We start from the raw sequence: 21,843 nt of genomic DNA, 5'->3' as shown, positions 1-21,843 counted from the left end.
CCCTGGCTTGCCAAACATTATCTCTGGGCACCCCGGAGGTGAGTTTTTGGTATTCTCCCTTGCCAATGGAGGAATGGAAACGAATGACTTAGCAGTTTACTACGCATGTCAACCCGAGCGGCCATTTTGAAAAGTAAATCTTCTAAGTTATCGTACTTTCTTTGAAACGATTTAGGGACAGATTTTCAACCATGAGCTCTATTGGAACTGGGGTAAGCTTATAGATAGGTGTATGAAACTTCTGAACTTTAAAATTATGTTGTGGGCATCTCTTAGAGTAGCAAATTGTGCTGAGAATCTTGCACGTGGAATGTTGACAGTATAGTGCGAAAACTTTCCTGATTTGTAAATTTTGTGCTTAGAGACAGTTCGACTTAAATTTGCAACAAATAATAGCATATTATAAGGTGGCAATAAACGTTCTATACTTCTTGAGACTAGGTGTTTTTTTAATCATACCTATTAAGAAAAACTAACAAGGTTTGATAATTGCATTTTTTTATTATAACTCCAGTATGACTTGTCAGCCTCACAGTTCTCCCCTGATGGAAGAGTTTTTCAAGTGGAGTATGCCGTCAAGGCGGTAGAGAATAGTGGGTAAGTTGTGAGATTAATGAGTCAGCAAATTATGTGCACATCAAGTCACCTTTGTTATTAATTGATTTCCTTGCTGTGTCATAGGACAATTGTCGGCATTCGAGGAAAGGATGGTGTAGTGTTTGGTGTTGAGAAACTTGTTCTCTCTAAACTGTATGAATATGGAGCAAACAAAAGAATCATACATATAGATAATCACATTGGTATGGTGAGTATTTATTCCAGTGTTTGGGTGAAGCTGAAATTTTGCTAAATTAGGGAGGTGCAGTGGCCTCATGGTTAGTGCGCTTGACTCCAGATTGAGTGGTCCAGGCTCAAGCTCTGGGGCCAGAGACATTGTGTTGTGTTCTGGGGCAAGATACTTCACTTGCACAGTGCTTCTTTCCCCCCCTTTCCCCCCAGGTGTATGAATGGGTACCAGGGAATTTAATGCTGGGGGGGGGGGGGTAACCCTGTGATGGACTAGCATCCCATCCAGGGGAAGTAGAAAGACTTCAGTTTAGTCGCTTCATGTCACAGAAACTGGAGATAAATGCTGGCCTGATGGCCACTTGGCTCATATGCAGATGTAACTACCAAGACTGTAATGATTTGTCCATGGAGACTGAGCGGCAGATATTCGGTGACATAACCAAAAGCCAAATGAATATGAGTGGTACGGAAAAAAACAAGAGAGAAAATTCAAGAAAAGGGTAGAAGAATTAAAAAATAATAATAATAATTATAAAAGTAAATCGGAAAATTTTGTTTTTGCTGATTTCCTTTGCCACTATATGTTTGCCAGGAAACTGGTTACTTGGATTATAGCCCACTTTGATGTTGTTTCTTGTTGTTTCCATTCTAGGCTGTAGCAGGGTTGATAGCTGATGCAAGACAGGTAATTTGGCTTTGATGGTAATCACACGAATGTGCGAGCAATAGGGATATATACATAACAAATCATACTTGAAGATTCTCTTAAAATTGCACAAGCCTTTTAGGTTAGTGCAATTTGAAAAAAATTCAAGTATTATAAGTAATGTACATCCTTGATTGCTGGAACTTTCATTAATTGATTGACTTATTATATGACTGAGAAAACAACAAACAAGCATGTGTTAATTTGCACTACAGTGCAAATCATGACGAGACGCAAGTGGATCTGGACTGGAAGTACCCAATTTCTGAATTAATTAAGGTACGGTTTACAAGGCGATTAAATTTCTGTCAGCAGAGACATAACTCTCTTTGACAGCTGCAGCTGGGAATTTTAATGCCTGTTGCTTCACAGGCATTGATTCTCTGACAGAGTTAAATTCAAATATGAAAGGAATGTGGGGATAACTACCCCACATTCCTTTGAGGTACTTCTAGGTAGACCCCACTGCGTCTCGTCATGTTACTGATGTACATCACAGCCAATTAAAATGATGTAATTTTCTCAGTCATAAAAAATGAGTTATTTATGGTATAGTAATGTGAGTTTTTACACTGTATCATTGCATCTTTCCTTTCCTGTGCAATGTTGTGGCTCATTTCTCCTTTCCTTATTATATTATTTTTATTTTCAAGATTGTAAGTGTCGCCAGAGATGAAGCTGCAAATTACAGATCAACTTACGGATCTCCTATCCCCCTGAAAGTAAGATCCTTTTGAACGTTTTGTTAACAGAAAAAAGGCCACCATCAAAGTGCACCAATAATATTGTCAGATGTCAGTAACACAGTCTGTTTGTTTTCTCCTGTTAGTACCTAATCGACAGAGTGTCAGGCTACATTCACGCTCATACCTTGTACAGTGCTGTCAGACCATTCGGTTGCAGGTAGGTAACTGCACAACTGATTTTTGTTGTATTAACATTCAGATTGGTGGCTGAAGAACACAGTTCTAAAGCCTTGATTACGGTAGTTGTGTTGTATTCATGGGCAAGATTTATTTCTGTCATATTTCAGCATCTCCACAACCAGAATATTATACATGGGTGAACTAATGGCCCGTGAACACTGTACATTGCTCTCCTTTCTTTCTGTCTGTTCCAATGTAATGTTACATGTTTCTCTCTCCTACTTTGCCTTTGTCCATACCCTCTCCATCCGTGCATGTGTATCATGGCCACTGTCTCTACAAGTACTGTACCTCCAGCTTTCCTGTCATCCCTTCATGTATCTCCCACCCTAGCCCCTCTCTCCCTCCTGCCTTCTACCTGCTGTCCTCCACTTTCCCACCCTCCCTTGCACCCTCCCTTCCTTCACCCTTCGCCCTCCCTTTCTTTACCCTCCGTCCCTCCCTCTCTCCATCTCTCTCCCCCTCCCTCCTTTCCTCCCTCCTCACTCCCTCCCTCCCTTCATGTAGCTTATTCCTGTCCTCCTTTTTTTCCTTACCTCTCTATGTATCGCTACTTCTTCCCTAGCTGCCCCAAGAGAATGAGGGAGTCTTTCAACCTTGATTGTCACTTGCTTTTGTCTATTCACTTTGCATACTGAATATTGATATGATTGTTTTGTCCTGTGTGTGTTATTTTGTAGTGTTCTACTGAGTTCACATGGCCCTGATGGACCTGAGCTTTTCATGATAGACCCTTCAGGAGTTTCATGGGTAAAAAAATATATCTTGTGGATAGTTGCAAATAATGTAGTGCCAGTAGGTATAAAACTCTTAACATTTGACTTATAGTCTACTAAATAATGCAATGTGACTTGTTTTAGGGATATCATGGCTGTGCAATAGGAAAGGCAAAACAAGCGGCGAAAACAGAAATAGAAAAATTAAAGGTGAGGTATCAAATCACTCAAGGGGGAGTTTACAGTAGAGGGGTTGGATCTTGTTCATGTTAGACCTGGCAAACAACCTTGTGGCATTGCCATTTCGGGTTCACAGTTAAAAAGTTTTTTTCCCTTGGAGTATTTTAAATTGAGAGCATAATTATTTGCATTATTTCCTTATAATTGTACTTTATACAGGGCTCGAAATTGTGACTCACTGGTCGCCATTGCGACCAAAAATTGAGCACTGGCGACTAAATTTTCGGAACTGGTCGCCAGCTGGCGACTCGTGTTTTGTCCGATAACTGAGGAAAACAACGACACAACTTTTGTTTTTAAATCTTTATATTAGGAAATCAATCGGATATGATAGCTAGTATACAGCTCACCTTTCCGTCCCCAGTAAAATAATGTCTGAATATTACAAGATAATTGAAAAAATTGAATGTATTTCGACATGTCGATACTGCGTTCACGGCGCGCCGTATTGTTTCAGCGGCTTCTTCCGAAACTGGGATCGCAGGCGCACTTCAACACCATGTGCTTTTCACTTGCCGCGAGAATGGCGGCAGCTACCAATCAGTCGAAGGAAAGGTATCAAGGAAAGCAAGTCGAAAATAAAGAACGGCATTTCGAAGAAGCAGCAAAGGGAAGATACGTAAGGACCCATCTTTGTCTCACAATGAAAACCACGGACTTAAAACGTTTTATGCTTTGCTTCATTTAAAATGACTATGGAGACAACCATCACCTTTGCACCAGAGACATATCACCTAAGAACAACGCTAGCTTTATAACTAAGTGTTACTTGTGTTGTTTCTAATTGTTTTTGCTCTTCAATTGTGACTTTTCTTGCGTCCAAAGTAACGTATAAAATCGTGTTCTTGTGTAAGTTATATATAAAATAAGTTGGCGACCAAACTTTACGATCTGGCAACCAAAATTGTTCCGTTAATCGCCAGCGGGTTTCCGAACGAAAAAGTTAATTTCGAGCCCTGTTATACAAGTTGCCATGATTCATATTTTCTCATTTCAAAGTTATTGCGCATTGCAGCTGGGTGGGATTTGTGTCATATGTGAACTTGGTTGTACAATTTTGTCCACTAAGAGTCTTGCATACAGTTGAACCTTGATTTAACAAAGGGCCAGGGGACTGGAAAAATATGTTTGCTATGACAAGGTTTGACTGAATTGAGGTTCTTTTCGATATATTTCACTATTACTGGGACTTCTATAGTGAATTGTCAAGTCGATGTTCCACTGTACCTCAGTGACCTATGAACATCCAGCTGGTATCTGTAAGGCCCTGGGTTTGATTCCTACTGGGGACTTAAAATGGTCTCGACTGATTAATATTTTAATGTGCATGTAAACCGAAATTAATTTGCTGTTGTTTGAATTGGGCAGATGAAAGACATGACATGTGAAGAACTTGTAAAAGAAGTTGCTAAAATGTAAGTTGCAAGTTTTGTTTTCTTTGTTTAAGGGCCCATTAACCGACTTATGCGTGTGCTCGTGCACATTGTTAAGGAGGTGAAATTTCACTTCTGGTTACTTACATCAGCCTGAGTGTGGAAAATAAAAATAACTCAATGACTTCCAAATTCGCTTACATTTTAGATGTTTTTCTTTGTGTTTCACAAAATACAAAGTAAAAAAAGTACAAGCAGAGACAAAATAAGAAAAAGACAGAAAAACAAGAGCAATAGAAAGAGAGAAACTAACTCCGTGTGGCTTTGTTTGATCTTACTGAAGAACGCTGGTAGTGTAAATTGCGCATGTGCTGATAGGGTAACTTCCAATATATAGCGGGTGCACTTCAGGTTTCTTTAAATGCTAAAGGAAACGTGGTTTTTCATTAAATCCAGCCTTTTTTGACGCATTTCGATCAAAGCCAACGTTGGAAAGATAGCTATGCATTCGTTTTTCAAAATCATGCTCTTTTCAGAAAATTATGAATTTTTTAATATTTTGAAATTCTCTCAAAATCTGACCTTTTAGAAATGAAACAAAATCTATGCGTAGCGTAATGATGAATTAAGTTAAAATATTAAATCAATGAAAAAAATCCCGATAAAGTAATTTGCCTGGGAGCCTTTGCGTTTTTTCAGTATTAGTCGCATGACCATGGGCGTGGCCTGATGACGTCATCACTAGTGTTACTAATCATGAAAAAGTTAAAACACATGAAATAACTCTGAACTAACTAAAAATGATGAGGTTATATGAGAATAAATTTTCCTTAGCAACGTCTCGAAAAGATCGGTTAATGGGCCCTTAAATTATAGTTTTCTCTGTGTGTGTTACTATCAGATTTGTTTATTTTAACTTTTCCTCAAATTCTTCACAGTTTGATTTGTTTTTGTAGCTTCATTATTGTAGAAAATCAAAACTGTGTAAAGTTACACATATTTTAATTTATGAGGAAGCCCAGCTACTCAATTCTTGTTATCTGAAGTGTGGAGTAATTAAAATTAATTATTAGTATTGATAAATTTTATAGGGACAATTTGATTTGGCAATCAAATTGTCCTTTTAATCAACATGCTACTGAAAGACAACTTTAAATGTTTAATAAATTTTATATTAACATTGTGTCTGAATTTACTTCTTTCTTTCCTACACAGAATTTATGTTGTACACGATGAGGTCAAAGACAAAAACTTTGAACTGGAATTAAGCTGGATAGGAGAAGGTATCTTGATTGCTGTTTATTTAGCTCATTCTCACTGCAGTGAGTGAGCAAGTACCACCAACCAGCTGATGTCTACAATTCAGCTCTCTGAGACTGCACTGAGTATGTAGTTTAACTTTTGATATTAAGGTTACTGAGTCCTGAACAAGCCTTGAGAGCGTGACAACTTTTAGATTACTATTGAATCCTTTCAGTGCTATTTGATGGCAGAAACTTTACATGTGCTTCAACAGGGATTTGCCAATAATGACATTTGATGCTCCAACTGACGCCTATAGACTGTCTCTGGTAAATTGCACTAACTTTGTAATGCTGGATTTTCGAGTCCAACCCAAGGAAATCGCGCGTTTATCTTTGTAAGGAAAGTGCATTACCGTGTAAATGTGAAGGGTCTAAGCTTTCCATGAGGTTATAAGCTTATTGTGTAACTTATCAAATGAATGTTTTTTTTTTCTCTTCAGTTACCAACGGTAAACATCAATGGGTACCAAAGGAGATAGCCGAGGCAGCTGAAAAATATGCTAAGGTTAGTTGGGGGAAGCATGTTGAACTTTGTTATCCCAGTCATGGTGACTCCCCGAAATTAGTCATGAAATTTCGTGGTTGTTAGGAAGTAGTTGCAAGTTGTGAAAGTGACAACATTACGAAAATAACGACCCACCGATAGCAGCGACCTAAAACGTAATTTGACTTGTTTTGAGAACCTACCTTGAACCTTTTCAGTAAAGTGATGTTCAAAAGGGAGAAAAACCTCTCTGTCAGGTTAATTTATTATTTTTTCAATTTAGGCCCCCACTTTGTGTAGAAGTCTGAATCTGCCCCTGGCCCTTTGAAATAGTGTCAAAAACAAAAGCATTCACTTTTCCTTGAATTAAACCCCTTTAAATGGGAAGTTTGATTTCCCACATTACTAGAGTGTATGCCCTGTGCTAATTATGTGTCTGTTTTGCGCAGGAATCACTTGAAGAGGAATCTAGTTCAGAAGACGAGGATTAAGATCAACGTTCACCGAGTTTTATTGCACGAGCCTTACAAACAGGCAGCGTTTGAAACAGAGAAAGACTGAGATCAAGACCTGTAGAGACCATCGTCGCCTTGTCTAGCTTCATTTCATCAATGTGATGTTTGTGTAACATATTTTGTAGTATTTTCAACCCTAGAAATAAACATTAAGATTGGAAATGTTTAATTGCACTATGGTTTTAAGGTATTTTTACACTCTGTTCTATCCACTTTAGTCTAGAACGTGCATGCTTGGTTTGCGACAGGAAAGAGAGCGACTGTTTGTTACAGGCTATATTTTGTGTGGATGTCGAGTTTCGTCTGGCTTGGAGTTGAATTCAGCTTTGTGCGGTGGTTTACTTTCATTTGGAATTTGCGTTTTGTGGAGACTAAGTTTCGTATTGATGTTGAACTCGCCTAAGATTTTAGTTGTGAACGTTGGTTTTTGTCTTTTTATATCGAGTTTGTGTTTACGTTGAGTTTCATAAGAACCTCGTCAGTCTTGGATAGCAGCATATTTTGTCTGTTTACACAGCATGAAAACATAACTTTACTACTGTTGTAAGCTGGCGTAGTGCTGTCGTAAATTTCTTATTAAGCAGCTTTACGTTTTTTAAAGATGAGCTTTACCCTAGCTACAATCGTTTTAAGCGACCTTCCTCGGCGGATAATTCTCGACACCATGCCGCATCTCATAGTAATAATTCAGTGTTGAAGGATTTGACTCATAATTCGTAACTTCATGATTTAGCGTGCATCATTGTGTTATGGTGCGCGCAGGAAATTTAGGAAGTTTGGAGAGGGCGAAAGATGCGTAGGAGTTGCAAAAGGCGCAAACGAGTGTCCCGTCTCGCGATACGAGTTTCGTCTCTCGATTCGCGAGACGAGGTCCTACAGTAACTTACTTTTGAGCGGTACTTCATGCTATAACGGCGTTTATTTCGTAAGCGTTTAAAGCAGGAAATCAAACAAAAAACATACCTTTATTTCAAACTCCTTTTATTCTACAAGCATTTTAAAATGATAATAAAAACAATAACAGCTACAAACACTGTTTTTAACAGACTTTGATTAAAATGATCACTAGCGTTGCTAAATTGATAGGGCACTTTCCATTCGAGCAAAAATTTCGGTTTGCATTTAGGGAAATTCGCAGTGGCGAATGGAACAGCATCGTCCGGAATTATTAGAAAAGAGGACAAACTCGAAAGGCGTACCTAAATTATCGAACATTTCTGAAATTTCCGTTCTGTTTGATTTCCCTCCTAGGATTTCCCGAATTTCCGGTTGAATGGCTCGCATTTCGGAAATTTAAAAATTTTCTACTTTTCCGTAAACTCTTCCAAGAAATTTCCGTACCATTTGCACCCGTTTCGAAATTTCTGGAATTTTTGGTTGAATGGAAAGCGCCTTACATGAAGTGTCCAAAGCCCTGGACCAAGCGATTCATGCAATCTAACGTTACAACTATTTGCAAAACTATCTATAAAACTATATTACTTTCTATACATGCATTACCTACAACAGTAAGTTTAATATTTTAAGAACATAAAAAAAAAAACAGTTTTTAAAAACACCAAATGGTTTCAGAGTCACACTCCAGCGTCTAAAACTGTAACCCATCGGGTTTTCCTTCTCCACACTGTTCTTTAATTGCAGATACAATCCTGTCAAAAGCAATTAAATTAACTCTGTTTAGTGAACATACTTAGTTTGTATAGCAAAATCTGTATACGGAGCTTATCCCGGTTTCTGTAACATGAAGCAACTAGGAGTATTTTTTAGTCCTCCCTGGATGGGATGCTAGTCCATAGCAGGATTACCCCCAGCATTAAATTCGTCGGTGTACCCATTTACAAGTACACCTGGGTGGACAGAGATACTATGAGAGTAAAGTGTCTTGCCCAAGAACACAACACAATGTCTCCGGCCAGGGCTCAAACCTAGACCGCTCGGTCCGGATACGAGCGCATTAACCATGAGTCCACCGCGCCTCTCACATTTAGCTTGTATACTTCAGCCAACTTTGCCCGAATTCATCGCGAATGCTGTACTACTTCTATAAAAATGTACTAAACAAGAACGCCAGAGGGACAGAAAAAGACAGAGAGGTTCTTTGCGCTAAAAGTTAACGAGAGAGAATTAAATATCACTGAAATTCGAAATACGAAGACGGGCCGTACTCAAGTAAGTATAGCTTCAAGACACGTTCTAGTCGCTGATCAAAATTCTAAGTGCTAGATAAAATGTAACTTGATGTATAGAGAATTGTTTTGTTCATAGTGCTCATGAGGTCTTTGCAGATTAAGGAGCACGACTTACATTTAAACAAACATACAAAGGTTAACAAGTATCACACTTACACTTCGGCTTCGATGTTCTCCTCGCACAAGTTTGAAAGTGCATACACATGACGAAGAGCGTGTTCATTCTGTGGAATTAAAACAACAACAATTTTTTTGTGAGACTTCCCTGACTGAGCATGTATACGGTGAATGTTATTTAAGACTACTAGTATCTTTTTGCTACGTTTGGGCGACAAATCAGGCAAGTCAAGGTCGAGCCATGTAACGGTCATAATGCAATACAAGATTCTTCCAACAGCTGTTAGCTAGCCTACACAACTCTTTTTCTTACACTATTTCTCGCATCTGGAACCCGTTAACTTCAGCAGCTAAGTCTTCTACTTCGTTATCGCAAATTCGGAAATTAATTAATCAGTCTGACTAAGCAGGCTGCCAGTGAAACAGCTACTCAATTAAGCACTGGTCAGCTACATACGCACAAAATTACTAGCATAGCATTTATCCTCACGTTTTTGGTATTTGGTGTTTTTGTAGTTTTTTCGTTATCTAGCACTTTTATCATGAGCCCCCGGCTCGACTTTTAAATAAATTACTACTATTACTACTCATGTCAGACTAATTGGGCCACAAAAACCTTAGTCATTTACGACTGACTACATTTGATTTGGGTAAAAACCTCACTCAGCGACATGTTAATAGAGTCGTTCTAAGGTGGCATTCTGCAGAAAAAAATAATTATTTAGATCCTAACAATATTCAGCTGGACAAGTGCAAAGTAACTTGCAAACGCTGACAAGTAAACTCTTGAAATGCTTTGGTCTTGGGAAATCAGAAACCTGTAATTATCAGAATTATACGTTTTTCTGCATGTAGAGTGAGCTTACAGAAATACAAAACAGTTATCATTACCTTCCCCAGATTGTAGCAGTTCTTGGAGAACGTTTTTACAGCCTTCTTGTAACAGTCAAAGTCTTGAGGTTCAGCTTTGGTCTTGAGAACTCGCATCTTCTGGTCATCAGAGGACACACAGTGCTCCACAATCAATTCCATGGTTTTACGGATTTCTTCCTTCAGCTGTTTACATACAAACAATGGAAAAGAAATTTGATAAAAGGAACTGTTAGTGGTGTTTCATGACTTCTCGGGACAGAAAGATTCCAAGAAATTTGCCTTCAGAATGGTCGTATTTTAATCGGTAAACTGATGAACCACACTAAGAGGAGTTTTGAATCATGTTCTCCAGCAGCTTGTATTTTGTACCTCGACGAATTTCAGCTTGAAAATTTTAGTGTGCCAATTGTATTTTTAATCAATTTATAGCTTGTAAGTCAACCCAAAGAACAAGACGGGTAGAAGACTGTATTTTGTACCTTAACAAATTTCAGCATGAAAATCTTAAGTGTGCCACTTGTTTTTAAACAATTTATATCTTATAAGTCAACCTACAGAACAAGACGGATCGTAGGAAGTGCTGTTGGCAAAAAATATAACAGGACTGCGATCCATGTCAGTGTGGTTTTAAAATCCAGTCAGTTCATTTTGATCGAGTTTTCTCTGTAATTTTCGATTAATTTGTGATTCCTTTACATTTCCAGTCCCAATTATATGTATCCCTGTCTCCTTGACTAAGAGTGCACTCGCAATTTCTAACAATATTTGTCGCTATTTATAGTTGCATCATAACATCGTTCACACATTACCTCGTACAACTCTTCAATTTCGTGAACGATTTTTTGCCTTTCCTCCCAGGATGCAGTATCCCTTAAGCGGTTCTGAAGGGTTTTCAGATGTACATCGGGTACTGGAACAGCATCGGTCTAAAATGAAAAAATCCAGTTGATTACACACTTCATGTTAAAAAGAAAACAAGTGTGCAGTGTTAGCAGTCCACAATTTGTTTCACTGCCATGTATGTGTTGTGTGTGGACTGTTTTCAAGTTACATTGTAGATTTGGTATCTCCGTAAAGAGAAAAAAAAAGTGTTATCCATTCCGTTCCATCGATGGTAGCTGCCATCCAAGAGGGAAATGTTACTACAACGCCTGGTAGAAAATGATTTTATAGTTTACCTTCGAATTTTACAAATATCTAGATCTTTCTGTAGCGTCTGTTAGTCTCAGAACTTGCTAAAGCTAAATATGTGAACGCCAGCGTTCAATTCCAAATAAACTTACAAAAAATTAGCCGCCGTCATTCGCGTTCTTAAAAGTACGCAGAACTTGGTCATTTTACGTTGTTGTTTTGCAGAGGACGGCAGAGAAATGTACAAAGATTTATAACACACGTACACAGCCATTTTCCTGCTCCTTAAACCTTCTCTTTGGTGGCGTTCTAGTTGCCGTTGCCGTCGTGGCTTGCTTAAGTTTTCTTTGCAGCAACAAGTGAGCAATATTTAGCCTACAAGTTCCAGGTTTTCTGCCATGATAGGGGACCGTTGAAAAGGCCGGAAAGGTGAGCGGGCGAAAGAAAGACAAGTCGGGCAAGGGAGAAAAAAAAAAAGACTGACTTGTTCTTATTTTGCTTGCCCTGTAGTTAGATTGTCCCCCACTGACTGAGAACCTCAAATTGAGGAAAAGGTGGGCGATTATTTACAAACGGGCATGGGGAACTCAATAATACTCAATAATGGCCAGGTGGTGATTTCGTTTTGCTTCAGAACATATTTTGTCAACATTTAGCATCGTCACACAATCTTCTTCCCGCACGAAGGAAGACTGCGTGACGAACCCAAAGAGCATCTGCCTAGGAGGCTAATTTTGGCTTAGAGAAAGAAAATTTATCTGAGAGGAAGGGCAATTTTTTTAATGGGGGAGGGTTGCTTATCTGAAAAGTTAATAATAGCATTTTATATTTCAGGCTTGTAATGCTAACTATTTGGCCGGCTTTGTTAAGAAATACTGTATCTACAATACTGATTCTTACAATTGGTTCCCCTTTGTACTCTTCTGGGGAAATTCCAGATCCTTTTCCACTCCCTTCACCTTGGTAGTCTTCCAATACTTCGCTATCCCAATCCTGAAAGTTATAGTCACAAGTTAAAATATACAAAAGTCTTGGGACAAATTTGCACTTTTGATGCTTTCGCGCACACGCCAGACGCGAATACAACTTCAGCTGCCTAACCTCGGCCCCCAAAACTACCTGCAATTTCTTCTGATTTTCAACATTGTATTGGGTGGAGAGGGGGAACAGTAACGCGTTTTTAAAAAGGAAGGCAGCGCTTTTTTCAAACTTCAGTAGTAAAACACAGATAATTCGTTAAATTACATAAGTGTGCCAAGGACTTTTGTCCACGATTGTAGGTTAGTAAGAGGTATAAATATATAACCAGAAAAGCAATAATATCAAAGCAACGAACCAATTCTCCATACTGCATAACATGGCTCGTGTTTGTTTCTTGTTTGACGATTTGGAATTGCTTTAAGAGCGACTCTTTATTCAGATCCACCTGCAAGTCAACGTCATTTAAAAAAAATTAAGACACGACTAATAATACCACAACAATCAGAATCATTGACACTGTACATGCATGTACATTGTACATCAGGAAATTTAAGCATGGTTGCCACAGGCATCACTTTTCAAAATTCCCTGACTTTTCCCTAATAAAAATCGAATTCCCTGAACAAATAAATACAAAATGTCAGATCTAATGGTTGCCTCAACTTACAGCCGTCTTGTTCATTAAGACTGATAAGTTTTCAACAAATTTTCCTTGGTCATTAAGGAAAAAAATCGTTGAGATCAAGGTGACCCCAAATGTTTCCTCTAGTCTTCAACGGTATTAAAACAGCCGTGTTAAATTATTTCGATTTTCCCCGCCTTTTCTTCAAATTGTCAATTTTTTCTTGACTCAAAATCAAATTCCCTAACTTTTCCCTGACCTTGAAGAATGTTTTTTCCCTGACTATTTCCTGACCTGTGGCAACCCTATTAAGGACTGTATTATTACTGCACTAAGGCCAGGTTAGGCGAACATAGTGTGCCAGGCGGTGGATTAAAACCTGCAAGACACACGGAAACGTAGTACACCTAGAATTATGTGGTGCAGAAGCATTCAACAAGACCTGATGGAGCTCAACAGGAGTAAGTGCGAGGCCAAAAGAGCAGCTCAAGACCGACAGAAATGGAAGCAATAGTGGATGTCCTATGCCTCCCATGGGACAAAGAGGATTAGATGATGTTGAAAAATTTTATGACAATAGCAGAGGCAATGACTGTTCAAGAAAAAGCTATTTTCATTGGACAACTCAAAAGAGTGTGACTCAACCCTTGTCCAATAAGGTTTAAGCCCCTGGGGGATGGGAGTGGCCATCAGAAATTTTGAAGGTACCAAGATCCTGTTTTGTGGGTGTGGTTTAATTTTTTTTTTCACCTCTTAGAGGTACCTATTCTGAGACAAAACTAAAACTCAGTTGATTATCAAATATCTCCTGTAATTTTTGCTCAATACCCTAAAAGGTACTGCAAAAGCTCCTTTCTGGGCTGAACACCCTAACAGGTACATGTACCAAAACCACATTTTTAACCCCTAAAAGGTATGACAAGCAACCCTGTCCTTTTTATATCGAAGTCCCCCCGGGGGTTTAAGCGGGACCAGCCATTTAGGTATTAAGTGTGGGTCATAGGACTTTTCGGACATGGGTGCTATGATACATACCACGTCAGAATTTTCCATCCACTTGACAGAGTACACATCGCCAAGGTATACTCCACGCTTTTTGTCATAGTAGCAAGCATAGGAAGACTCATAGGGATCGGCAGCTGTAGTTGCATACACTGAAACAAAACACAACAGCAAAACACACTGATGATTGCTTATTTCTGACTTATTTCTGCATGTACATGTATCTTAAATGTCAGTTCCAAAGGCCCACTGCGAAGGGGGGGGGGGGGGGGGTAGTGTTTCAGTCTTGACTGAGGTCTGTGTAAGGCCAAGTATGTATTAACTTTTCTGCCCTGAGAAGCCAATGCATCTTTCTGGTCACAAATTTGTTAAACCTTATAATGCAAAGAATTTTCTAGAGTTTTACACCATATTACTTGTTTAAGGGCCCATTAACTGATCTCTTCGCGCCGTTGCTAAGGAAAATTTATTCTCATACAACCTCATCATTTTTAGTTAGTTCAGAGTTACTCAATGTGTTTTAGCTTTTTCATAATCAGCAACACAAGTGATGACATCATCAGGCCACGCCTATGGTCATGTGACTAATACAGAAAAAATGCAAAGGCTCCCAGGCAAATTACTTTATTGGGATTTTTTTCATTGATTTAATATTTAAATTTAAATCCTCATTACGCTATGCATTGATTTTGTTTCATTTCTACAAGGTCAGATTTTGAGAGAATTTCAAAATATTGAAAAATTCATAATTTTCTGAAAAAAGTATGATTTTGAAAAAGGAATGGATAGCTATGTTTCCAAAGTTGGCTTTAACTGAAATTTGTCAAGAAAGGCTTGATCTAACGAAAAACCGTGTTTCCTTTAGCATTTAAAGAAACCCGAAGTGCGCCCGATATCTATTGGAAGTTACCTTATCAACGCGTGCGCAATTTACACTACCAGCACACTTCGGTAGATCAAACAAAGCCACACAGAGTTATTTTTTCTATTTCTATTGCTCTTGTTTTTCTGTCTTTCTCTTATTTTGTCTTTGCTTGTACTTTTTTTACTTTGCATTTTGTGAAACACAAAGAAAAACATCCAAAATGTAAGCGAATTTGCAAGCTTTTGAGTCGTTATTATTTTCTGCACTCAGGCTGATGTAAGTAACCGGAAGTGAAATTTCACCTCCTTAGCAACGCGCACACTTTACAAGGACGTTAATACACATAAGTGATCGAGAAAAAGTAGGGAGGGGCTTTACAGACAGACACCCAGGCTGACATACCATTAATATTGTCCTTCAATTTCTTGTCGAACATGGATCCTGACTCACAAGCTTCAAGGTAGAACACCATCTAGTAATAGACGAATTACATGTGGACTGATGTGAGTCAGATAAATATATGATATATGATGATGTATGATATATGATATATGATAGATAAATATACTCAAAAGGTAATGTAACTGAAGGTAAAGTCTGCATACGAGCCCAGTGGTCCATCAGGCCAGGGTTTATCCTGGTTTCTGTAGCATGAAGTGACTAAGAATATTTCTACTCCCCCTTAGATGGGATGCTAGTCCGTAGCAGGGTTACACCCGGAATTAAATTTGCCAGTGTACCCATTTACAAGTGCACCTGGGTGGACAGAGGCACTGTGAGAGTAAAGTGTCTTGCCCAAGAAGAGAACACAATATCCCTCGCCAGGGCTCAAAACCAAACCATTTGATCCACAGTCAAGTGTACTAACCACGAGGGCACCACACCTCCCAAGGGATAGACCATAATGTGAACTCTTAATCTTATAAAGGTTGGTGGTACATGTAGCTTACATAGTGATAGCAAAGATGTCTTGATGCACATGCAAATTTTTATATCTCGGCATGAATCTACATCCACATGTGGTGACAAGCTGAGTGTATGTCAATCTCAAAAGGGCAGCAAAATTGTGATAAGGGCACAATGGCTTTTACTGTAGATAGAAGGTTTGTGCCTACAGGGGCTGTAGTTAGCCATGTTAGGGTTACTGTGTTGTGTAATCAGCTTGTCTGAGCATAATTATTTTGACGGGGTAGATAAACAAGTGCCAGTGACTGTTTGAGTAACTGCATGTTAGGAGGTGCATGCTGGAGGTGTAATTTGAATGTGTTGAGAGTGATTAAGAAAATTATACACTGAGATTCCAGCTCGTCTTGAAAAACAAATATCAAAATGAAAACATTATTAATAATAAATCATGGTGAATTGCATGATCAATATTAAGTGTGATTTAATCCTTGGCTTCTTTCACTGCTAGTCAAGAACAACAACAACAACAACACCAACAACACCAACAAAAAGCTTTGTCATACCCTACTGAACTTCTTTTTTTCAGACATCTCATTAAGGGCATCTATCAAGTCATTTGCCATTAGCTGAAAAAAATGGTTAGAAGTTAGATAGTACCATCTTTCATTATTTTTCTCCATACATGTTAATTTGCATGTCTAGAGGATGATCTTGCTGATTCTAACAGTATGTAGGATGTCACATGTATGAACCCAGTAAAGACTTAGTAGGCTCACCACAAGTCTCTCCAAATAGTACACTGTACTTGGGTTCCTGACGGGTATCTGAGAGGTGATGGGTTTGACTGGGACTCGGATTTTTTCTTTTCCCTATACTCAAGACATGCTGAACATTCCATCTTTTACAATTATTATTATGGAAGATGATCTGTGTGACACCAGCGACATTTGCACATGCTTCAGTACATATGGTACACGAATTGTATTCCTGTTTATGTGTTTGCTCACAGAAGAGCAGTGGCACAAGAAAACCAGCAGAGGCTTGGCTTTTAATCAAACTCACCTCACTCTCTGGAAAAGCAATAAGTCCGGGTGCACCATGATCAGTAAAGTAAACAAAAACATGATCATTTGGTCCACTGCAAGCAAAAAAAAATCCCAATAAATTATTATATGGCTAGTTTAGCAAGCAATCTGGATGAACCAAATTGTAAATTGTTATTTATTGGCTACCCAAGAGGGCAAGATGGAGCTCTCTTGGTCCCTTGGAATTACCTACTATTTCCAACAAGAAATGATGTCCTGTATGCCATAAAATTAATATAATCCTTCATTGACTAAGCCTGTTTGTACAAGATGGCTTAAGATAATGCCTGTGTTTTTTATACATGTACATGTGCATAGACCTTAACCTCGTCGCGGTCCATAATGACACAAAAAAGAGCTGGTCAATAATCTAAAATATATATATCACAAAAATACAGAAAAATATGAAGACGGAAGAGGCAACATTTGCCTTGTTTTTCAAATGATCCAATACACTGTTAGTAGTTTATGTACCTGTCAATCACTTTCCCACTGCCAATTCCACTCATGGCTTGTTTGTCTCCTTTCAGAATATTTAAGAAGTTCTTAGGAGTGACGTCCTAAACATTGGGATTAAAACATCACTCAGAACAGTATACCTTTGTTTACCAACTGAATGTACATCAAGCTGTAGTACAGTGCAGGAGAAATACTTTTTTTGTGGTGAAATGTTGGCCCTGAATATGTTTAGTACAGTTAAGCCTAAGCTTTGTTCAGCCTTTAGCAATGGCTGAGTGCATTGTGCTGTTTTCTGAGTGCTGTGCGAGAGTACAGGTGGTATTGGCCAGCTGCCAGTGCATAAACAAAAATACTGGGAGGGGGTAGTGTGTAATGGACAAACATCCTCTACTCGTAATCATCGTATGGAAAACAATTACAAGCTCCGGCAATGTTGATCATTATTGCATACATACTGTCAGAGGGAGTAAATGCTGTTGGCTTAATTACCTAACTTTACTATTAATATTTTCTATAATCAACAATAGATTGCTAATTACACAAATCACAGTGTGTCAAAAAGTGTATAATTATCAGAATGATCAATCAACACTTACCTAAAAGTTAAACTACTGATATTTAACACTAACTCACTCATTGAATCCTCTTTGCACCCCTCAGAGAGTACCCCATATGTAATTATAATTATAATTTTAGTTTACTACTACTAACAGTTTACATGTAAATATCATTTAATTTAGTATTTTTTTAAATTTTTACCTCTTTAGTGTAGTCCTTTAAAACCCCATGGTACACATCACCTCCCCCAGGCTAAAGAAAAACAAAAAAATATGTATGTTACCTCAAACCACCAGGTGTCATTCAACAACAAAACACGCAAGAATGACACAGAACTTGGCAAACACATCTGGCATTTTAAAAGCAAACAGCAACACTACACCATCACATGGAAGATCCTTGCCAAGTCGAAACCCTACTCAAACCTAACTAAGTGATGCAACCTATGCATGATTGAGAACCATTTCATCATCACCAAACCAGAACTGGCAACACTAAATAAACGGAACAAACTAATTTCTACATGCATGCAGGCACCGACAAAAGTTCAGTCTTAGATATAATTAATTAACTGCATTTCGTTTTCTCAGCATGTGCATACTCGCACTTAAAATATTAACATGTTCAGGGTAGCATGAATTATAGAAGTTCATTCGAACATGCAACAATTGATTAAAAGTAATGGTTTTTACGATGTTTTGTGACGGTCTGTTGTAACAGTTTATTGCATCTTGTGCGACCAAATCGTTGATGTGTATTTTAGTAGGCTTCACTGTGTATATGGAAACTAGCTGATGAGTGGCCTTACTTTATGTCAGCCTACAAAACAGAGCTGTATTAAGCTCCAAATGTACTCAAGATCTGAGTAGTCTCCCAACATATGTCATCACATGTTACCTTATGTTTTTGTTAATAATATACTAATTCTCAATTGAAATCACTGTCAATCAATTAACTTTTTAATTAAATGTCAGGCAATCTTATACATGTATTTATATGAAAATCATTTTAATTAACACAACTTAGTACATGTACCTTGTTGATAATTACGCCTGGTGTTGGATTCCTGATTAAAAAAAAGTATATGAATTATTTTTGATAATGTATAATGTAAGGCTAATTTAGTATACAAGTCAACAACAAAATTTGAGTGGCTTGAATTAAAATGGTAGGCACACCAAAGAAAGGCAGACAGTATGGATAAATTTTGTCATGTAAATGACTTTTCTTTATCCATGCTGAACCAAAATTTCATCGGAACCATAAGAGCGATAAGCTTTTCAACCCTTCATCCTTCCCTGCATGGTCTTTATCAATACTTACATGTAACTGATTGACTTGCAAGTAACTGATTGACTGTAGAGCTAAAGAGCAATGCGTGATCTACACTTCACCAATTCTCCATTTGTTACTGAATACTACTCACAGGAGGATATTATGGAAACGTAGCTTATTGAGTGCTTAAAACTCACTGTTTATTGTTAGCAATGTCATCATACATCATAACCACAATGTTCTCATCAGGAATGCCATTCTTATGAAGAATCTGATATGCATGGCATGTATCCGCCTAAAAAGAGAAATGTTTAAAAAATGTTTGTCTTATATGTTTGATGTACATGGATTCTGCCCATTATTATTATAAATATTTATCAATGTCTTCCTGAATTGAGCCCCCAGTTGAACATGAATCCACACAAATAAGAAAAAATAAAATACAATAAGAAAAATTTTAATTTTGCAAGGACATGTTGGACTGTACAGTGGCAGTATCTTAAGTCTACACCATATATAAGGATATCTAATCACATTCCCAATGCATGCTATTCTTTATGTAATATATCAAAAACAAAAGACTGTGTTTGACCTCATTTCAAACACCAAAAACAGAGTTGAAAATATTACACATGCGGAGTAATCGTTAGAGACTTTCAGGTGTTTTGAAATGTGGTCACACACTGTCTTCAGTGTTTGAGATATCATTTCTCAGGTGAAACTAATTAAGGAGAAAATGGAGAAATAAAATTGTTAAAAGTTATGCTAATTTAGATCAGTATCCAAACACTGTCATCATAATGATTTCCTTTGTTTACACTTGATGAATAACTTAACGAGTTTGAGAAGTTATAATTTCTGTAATGAACAAACATAAAGCATTCTCTGGGACAAGACTGTTTCATCTTGTGAGATCTTTCCTTTAATGTAACAGAAGGTATTCCAAAAGTACATTTATGACAATGCTTTCAAATCCCTGAAATGTAATATTCTTTAATAATTAACAAATTATATTGCACCTTTTAACATGCAATGATCAAAGGCACATTACATCACAAATTTTCAAAATTATATCAAATTTTTAAAAGCTAGTTTTAAAAGGCACGTTTTGAGTGAAGATTTAAACTGTTGAACTGTGTCTGATTTCCTTAACGAGATGGGTAAGGCATTGAACTATGCGGAGCAGCAACAGTAAAAGACCTGTCTCCAAGAGATTTCAACATCTTCCCACAAGAGAAATCAAGTAGTGATCCACCATTTGATCGCAGCTGATATATGGATTGTTTCCTAACTGGAACAATATCCTATTCTTCCTATTCTTTCTCAGAAAGTGAAATACATGTACAGAGTGTAGGCTTTTGTTTCCTAAGTTACCAAATATGGGTATTTAAATGTGTGAGTGAAACAGATGTTCACATCATATGACCTTGTGCATAAAATTTATAACGCGTCAGGTCTGACTGCTTAACATAACAACCAGGGTCCGCTTAATGCCTTCTCATATTACTTATCATACAAGTATTACCCTTGATGCTTTCAGTTTTGTCTCTAATTTCAATTTTCAGTAAACCCAACAAAAATTTATTAAATAAACTGTTCACCCAAAAGATGATGATGATTACATGCAAATCAATGTACACCTGAAGAAAAAAGCAATTGTTTGAGAAAGCGGTATTTAACTTAGTGACAAAAAATGACTGTTCCTGAAGTACATAGAATAGACTATCTTTCGTTAATAAGTAGCAGAACTGGTTAAGATAATTATCATTAAGTTCCACATAATCAACCTCAAGATCCGGAATTCACAACAAATGTCATGTTATAAATTGAAAGTGTTTTATTTAAACGATTGCTAAAATTCTAGTTATCTGCATCAGTTCTTGGAATATTTTGCAAAAACTTCCATAGGCTTAAACGTTTCCATCTTCATTTTCAAAACGATCGCACACCCCATGTAACCGGAGTCTTTATGACACCTACTGACGTTGAAGTACCAAAAATAAAAGTCACGAGATTTACGCTTACACGTATCTCAAGTACAATTTGGATGTCGTGATCGTGCACAATGTAATCGTGTTGCAGACGCCGGCAACTTCACTGCAATGACTAAGTTTAACATAGTAGGAGGTGACGAAGCGGAATTCTAGCTTTGCATGATTTCTTCCGATTTAAGCAGGGCCGGCAAGTAGAATAAATGCAGCCTTACTACGATCGATACCTGAGATACTTAAACAATCAATTTCGTACAAAGAAAATTGAGAAACATTCAAGATATGACAATTGCGAACTGTTTTGGCGATGGTAGTAAGTTAAACGAAGTTAAACGAATTCTAAAAAGTTTAAGCTGTGCATTGCAAAGGGGATGTGATTGTCTCCTTGCTACCAGCAACTAGGATTAGAAAGCGCAGCGGAACAGGATACCTGATGCCTGTAATTGTACCAGCCACTGGATCCAGCTACAACAAGCGCCCAATGTTTTCCTTCGGAGGCCGCCACAAGCGAAATGCCAAGGAAAAGCAGTTCTGCCAACATTTTGTTATTTGAAAGTAAAGCACAGTGCAGATCTGTAGAACTACTCGACCGGCGACCCAACCCAAAAGAGGATGAGAGCTTCACTGCAATCGTTATTATTTTCCTCGTGATCAGATCCCGTGATTTCGAGGAAAAAAGAATTATATGTGTTATAAGAACACATGAAGTGTCTTTGGGATGATCGTACAGCGGTTT

The 21,843-nt window shown here is 37.9% G+C and overlaps 2 protein-coding genes across 2 annotated transcripts; one reads left to right on the top strand and one right to left on the bottom strand.

The window, feature by feature from the left end:
• Nucleotides 1-85: 85 nt before the first annotated feature.
• LOC110056723 (proteasome subunit alpha type-3-like) lies at nt 86-7,222 on the top strand. The gene is made up of 12 exons (XM_020763236.2): nt 86-212; nt 515-597; nt 682-805; nt 1,442-1,474; nt 2,149-2,217; nt 2,325-2,398; nt 3,102-3,171; nt 3,282-3,347; nt 4,746-4,792; nt 5,966-6,033; nt 6,495-6,559; nt 6,988-7,222. Exons 1-12 carry the CDS (start codon nt 192-194, stop codon nt 7,027-7,029), a joined length of 762 nt encoding a protein of 253 aa, XP_020618895.2. The 5' UTR covers nt 86-191; the 3' UTR covers nt 7,030-7,222.
• Nucleotides 7,223-7,999: 777 nt separating this feature from the next.
• Nucleotides 8,000-21,769, bottom strand: LOC110056652 (legumain-like). The gene is made up of 15 exons (XM_089292451.1): nt 21,538-21,769; nt 19,314-19,411; nt 18,877-18,907; nt 18,043-18,093; nt 17,299-17,384; nt 16,802-16,877; nt 16,303-16,365; nt 15,236-15,305; nt 14,002-14,120; nt 12,700-12,789; nt 12,264-12,356; nt 11,042-11,158; nt 10,251-10,415; nt 9,399-9,466; nt 8,000-8,702 (listed from the first exon to the last, which is right to left on the bottom strand). Exons 1-15 carry the CDS (start codon nt 21,646-21,648, stop codon nt 8,642-8,644), a joined length of 1,299 nt encoding a protein of 432 aa, XP_089148577.1. The 5' UTR covers nt 21,649-21,769; the 3' UTR covers nt 8,000-8,641.
• Nucleotides 21,770-21,843: the final 74 nt, after the last annotated feature.

Source organism: Orbicella faveolata, unplaced genomic scaffold, assembly GCF_042242905.1.
Source record: "Orbicella faveolata isolate gen_17 unplaced genomic scaffold, um_ofav_v1 contig_24, whole genome shotgun sequence".
NCBI classification, from domain to species: Eukaryota; Metazoa; Cnidaria; class Anthozoa; order Scleractinia; family Merulinidae; genus Orbicella; species Orbicella faveolata.
This window is presented reverse-complemented; position numbering and strand designations above follow the sequence as displayed.

Excerpts from the sequence above, each read along its gene's own strand:
- LOC110056723 (XM_020763236.2), top strand. The coding sequence starts at position 192 with ATGAGCTCTATTGGAACTGGG. Across the intron at positions 2,399-3,101 it reads GTCAGACCATTCGGTTGCAG|TGTTCTACTGAGTTCACATG; the intron begins GTAGGTAACTGC and ends GTTATTTTGTAG. Across the intron at positions 6,034-6,494 it reads ATTAAGCTGGATAGGAGAAG|TTACCAACGGTAAACATCAA; the intron begins GTATCTTGATTG and ends TTTTCTCTTCAG.
- LOC110056652 (XM_089292451.1), bottom strand. The coding sequence starts at position 21,648 with ATGTTGGCAGAACTGCTTTTCCTTGGCATTTCGCTTGTGGCGGCCTCC. Across the intron at positions 18,908-19,313 it reads GACATTGCTAACAATAAACA|GAATCCAACACCAGGCGTAA; the intron begins GTGAGTTTTAAG and ends TTTTTTAATCAG. Across the intron at positions 8,703-9,398 it reads GAGAACATCGAAGCCGAAGT|GATTGTATCTGCAATTAAAG; the intron begins GTAAGTGTGATA and ends TGCTTTTGACAG.